We start from the raw sequence: 4,681 nt of genomic DNA, 5'->3' as shown, positions 1-4,681 counted from the left end.
CTCAGCAGACACACTCATAAAGGTTCGTGAGACTATGCATTTTTGAAGTTTTTTTTATGGGAAAGTGATGACCATATCGGTGAAAATAGGAGCATTTCTTTCCCTTGTGGCTTTGGTACAGTAGCTGGAATTTCTTGGGGTTTAAAGGAAATGCCTAATTATTCGCTAGTAGATTGATAAACCCAGATATCCTGAAGATTCTAATGTAAGGGTGAATTAATGGGTGCAACGGATGCAAAAGATGGGAATGAGGACGTCAAATCCAGTGTAGCCACCGCAATGTTTCCTTAAGCAGTTTATTAAGACCTTCCCACTTGACTATGGGGAGGGGGATGGGGGTTTGTGGCGTCATCTTTTCTTTTGTAGAAGGAACGTGTTTCTTAAATCCACATTCCAGATGATTCCTAGTCGCATGAAGACACGACTTGTGTAGGGGGTTCCAGATTACGATTCCTCTGGAACGCGCCCCAGCTTCAGGTTTTTAGTAAACTTTCTGTTGAGGCTAAATGAACCCCAAACTAGGATAAAACGAGCAAAGTCTTTAGTCCTGCAAAAGACAAAAGGGATGGATATGACCGGGAGATGATTTTGTGCAACCTAGATGTGCTTTATCTTGCCAACCACCAAGCTCCACTTCATCCCAGCCAATGTTGCATTTCAAGATGCTTTCTGCCCGGGAATGTCGTCCATAGGAGGCCACAGGAAGGAAGGAAGGAGCAAACGAGAGAAAGGAGGACACAGGAAGGACCCCCTCAATAGGAACCACCTAATAAAACTCCTTAGATGGTGATGACTCCTAGTCAAGAATTCCGGACTCGATGGCCGACCCGGTTATCCAGGAAACGCCAAGGGAATTTCCCTAATCTCCCTAATCTCTGGCCATGGTAATGGTAATCCACTCACGAGATTCGTTCGCTCAGCAATTCTCCTGGATCTGAGCGGAAGCTAGAGTGCCGGCGGGTTTTCTCCGCACCCATACAAGCGAGGGATTAGTCTCCACTAGTAGAGAAAGATGATGCAGAGGACGTGCAAGCAAGCATCCCGGAAGACTTGCAAGCACTGGAGCCTACCCGAGAGAGAGAGGACAAGGACCTCTGCTCGCCAAAGGGTGACAAAATGGAATCTGTTTGGCGTAGGTTGCCATAGGCCATTTTTATCAAACTAGAATCCCAGAAGACATCACTAATTATACTTCATTAAATTAGAAAGACAAATTTCCAAGGTTTCTTTGTTGCCTCGGAGCAAATGAGCCATCTCTCCTCTCCTCCTCTCCTCTCCTCCTCTCCTCTTCTTCCTCTCCTCTTCCTCTTCCTCTTCCTCTCCTCCTCTTCCTCTTCTTCCTCTCTCCTCATCCTCTCCTTCTCTTCCTCTCCTCCTCTTCCTCTCTCCTCTCCTCCTCTTCCTCTTCTTCCTCTCCTCTCCTCTTCTTCCTCTCTCCTCATCCTCTCCTCTCTCCTCATCCTCTCCTCTCTCCTCATCCTCTCCTCTCCTCTCCTCTCTCCTCATCCTCTCCTCTCCTCTCTCCTCATCCTCTCCTCTCCTCTCTCCTCATCCTCTCCTTCTCTTCCTCTCCTCCTCTTCCTCTCCTCCTCTTCCTCTCCTTCTCTTTCTCTCCTTCTCTTTCTCTTTCTCTTCCTCTCCTCCTCCTCCTCCTCTTCCTCCTCCTCCTCCTCCTCCTCCTCCTCCTCTCCTACAACAGGTTCCATCTTCTGGACATCTGGGTCTTGGAGTTCCTATGGGCACAAGCCAGGAGACAGACCTAAGGAGAAAGGTCATAACACATATAATCCTAAGGATATACCTTATAGAAAACGGGAATATCAGAGACATAGGGGAAACTCCACTGTTTCGATAATATTAATTTGAGGGCAATGCCGGGCATGATCAGGGTTCACTAGGGTATCGGAGCCACGAGGGGGAACGTGTTGTATTTATTTATGTTCGTCTTGGTTGTTATGATGAATTAAATCGGTTGAATGGATATCAACCATGTTAAATAGCCACTGCATTCAACCATGTATTTTATTACATTTGACATTGCATCACCTATACAGGTTTCATTTCAATTTAGTGTACATTTTTATTTATTTCTAACCTTATCAGTTGTACAAAAAAATGTATTCAATACATATTTATATATTATAGATCTTCTGTGTTAATCACAGAACCATATTCTCACCCCCTCCCCCCTCCCCCCTCAGGACGCTGCCAACGTGTGCCGTAAGTTCATCGAGCGAGACCCTGAAGAAGCTCGCTTCGCCCTCGTCGCCCTCGCTTCCTCGGCCGAGTAAGAAAGGAAAAGGAAGAAGAGGAGGAGGAGGAAGAGGAGCCGAAGCGCCACTCCTTCCTTTCATTCTCTCTCTCTTTCTCTCTCTCTCTCTCCCTCGGAAGCTTCCTCTTGCCAAACACGCCCGCCCGCCCACCCACCCACCTCTTGCGTCTGGGACACTCCACCACCACCACTGACGTGAAGAAACGCCTTTTTTTCTTTTAGTTTTTTTTTTATATAAGTATTTTGAGATTTTCTTTCGAATTGTTGTTAATTTTATTATTTTCACGTTTTTTTCTTTTTCTTTTCTAAATACACAGGAACCACCACCAGCTGTTCATTTTTTCTTCTATTTTCTGTGAAAGCGGTGTGAAGGGGAAGGGAGAGAAGAAGGGAGGGGAGGGGAGGGGGGAGGGGGAGTAGGGAGCTTTCAAATCTCTGTGAGCCACAGTTATTGCAGTCAGTTCTAAACATGCTAGTCAAGTAGTAGAAAAAAAACAGGAATGATAATTTGGTGAGTGGGAGAAGAGGTGGACAAATTCAAACGCCATTTTTATTTATTTTTCTTAATTTCATTTTTTTGGGTTTTATATAAGGTGTTGTCAACGTGCACACTTTATATTTCGGGACACTTTGAATAAAAAAAAAACAGAAAATGGTCACAGATATTCAGTTATTAAACCTTCCAAACTTTTTGATTTTGACTATCATATTTTGGAATGATAACGAGTTTGTACAGAATAGCACATCTATTTTTTAGGAAAAATTTATGAGCTCGGACGGGTAACAGTTTCAAAGAGCAGTGTCTTTTTTTTATTATTTGCTCTGACAATGAGGGCTAGATTGTGCCTGTCACTGTGATACGTGTTTATGTTGCAGACTGCTGCTTGGCTGTGCGTTCATTCTGTATGTGTTTAGCTGTAAGATAACTGTATTGCAGGAGTTTTCACTCATTATTAAAAAATTTGTGCATAATTAAACAGAAAATGGACCAAGGTTATCCACTGGTCTTTTTTTTTCTCTCCTCGGCACTTCTTGGAAAACAGAACAGTGATATATATATGACTATATATGTCAGATAGGTTTTTTCTTAAACCACACACAGCAACATATCAGTCTAGTACCTAATGTGCTATTTTATGTTGGAAAATCTTTTGATGAGTAGCCGTTGTCCCAAACATTCCTTAATTAAGAAGAATTCTCAAAACCATCAAGAATTTCTCGTTGTTGTGTTAAAAATCATAAAAAAAATAGTCGTTGTGGGTGATTGAATAAGAAGAAAAAATGATCCTTCAGTGTGTTTGTTTTTACGTCAAACATCCAGGCATTAATTAGCACTTAGGAGAGGGAACCTATTAATAATACAAGACCATTTGAGAAACCAGTGAAATGTCATTTTTATTGAGTTGAATTAAAACTTCACTCTTTAAAATTTCTGGGGATTGACTTGACTCTTGTACAGTTAAAAATCTTTGGAGACTTTTTTTCACTCTCTCTCTCCTGCCTTATTATAGGAAACTTTTCATGTTGTATGGGAACAAACAAATAATACTAAGTGTTACCAGAGACTTATTTCAAATTGTGGTTTATTGCATATTTTATCTGCATATCTTTTCCCCCTTACATAGAACTGGAAGCTTTGTGTTGGATTAAGGAAAAGAAATGACTATCCTATTTTTGAAATTACTCCGTTCACACCTGTGTTATTTGAAATGTTCTCCATGTACAGAGTGTGAAGGTCTGTAAATGTTCTTGTTCTCCGACGCAACTATCAGAATTTGCACGTATAGTTAATTAATGGTGCCTCTGTGCCGTTCCTGTTAACTGTCTCGGTTCTGCGTAGCGTCACACCACGGCAGTTCTTATCTTAAGATTTAAAAAAAAATGGCATCTTTTGAGTATATTTGTGTGCACATGGCAGCAATATTACTGTGTTGTGCTCTGCTTGTAATTTCAAGCTTGGATTAAAATGACTGGAGATCTAAGACGTATTATTTAATTATCCTTAATTAGATATCTTAATTAGAGAGTCAAGGGAAATGTATTCAAGTGTATTTTCTACTATTACCCCTTAATAAAAGATCCTTTAATTAACTGTATTCAATCTGACAAGAAAGTTTCTGCACAACTAACATACTGAGTCCATACAATATAATATATACGCTTATAATATTTTTTCTTATATATGTGGCACGAGCAAGCCTATATTTACTTCTATTAACCGAAACACTACTCCTAAACGTTAGTGATAAAGTAATTGTAACTTCCGAGTGTTCTGCAGCTATAATCTAAATGTTCTTTAATTATGAATTAGTTAATTAGTGTGTTCTTTAGTATAATCTATTTACGATTATCAAGAATTTAAAAGGGAGATAAGCTTTATGTGAGCACGTTGGCGCCCACCATGCAAAT

At 40.8% G+C, this 4,681-nt stretch overlaps 1 protein-coding gene across 1 annotated transcript in view; it reads left to right on the top strand.

The window, feature by feature from the left end:
• Positions 1-4,254, top strand: part of Uch (Ubiquitin carboxyl-terminal hydrolase) — an 8,156-nt gene extending 3,902 nt beyond the window's left edge. Inside the window, exons 5-6 of the mRNA XM_043030060.2 lie at positions 1-22; positions 2,202-4,254. The exon at positions 1-22 is cut by the window's left edge and continues 37 nt beyond it. Coding sequence (XP_042885994.2) covers positions 1-22; positions 2,202-2,291 — 112 coding nt within the window. The 3' untranslated portion in view covers positions 2,292-4,254. The remainder of the gene's footprint in view (positions 23-2,201) is intronic.
• The last annotated feature ends 427 nt before the right edge of the window (positions 4,255-4,681 follow it).

Source organism: Penaeus japonicus, unplaced genomic scaffold (assembly GCF_977035675.1).
Source record: "Penaeus japonicus unplaced genomic scaffold, GWHDUDI00000001_assembly GWHDUDI00000039, whole genome shotgun sequence".
Taxonomy (NCBI): domain Eukaryota; kingdom Metazoa; phylum Arthropoda; class Malacostraca; order Decapoda; family Penaeidae; genus Penaeus; species Penaeus japonicus.
The sequence above is the reverse complement of the archived record's forward strand: the minus strand, read 5'-3'. Positions and strand labels throughout refer to the sequence as shown.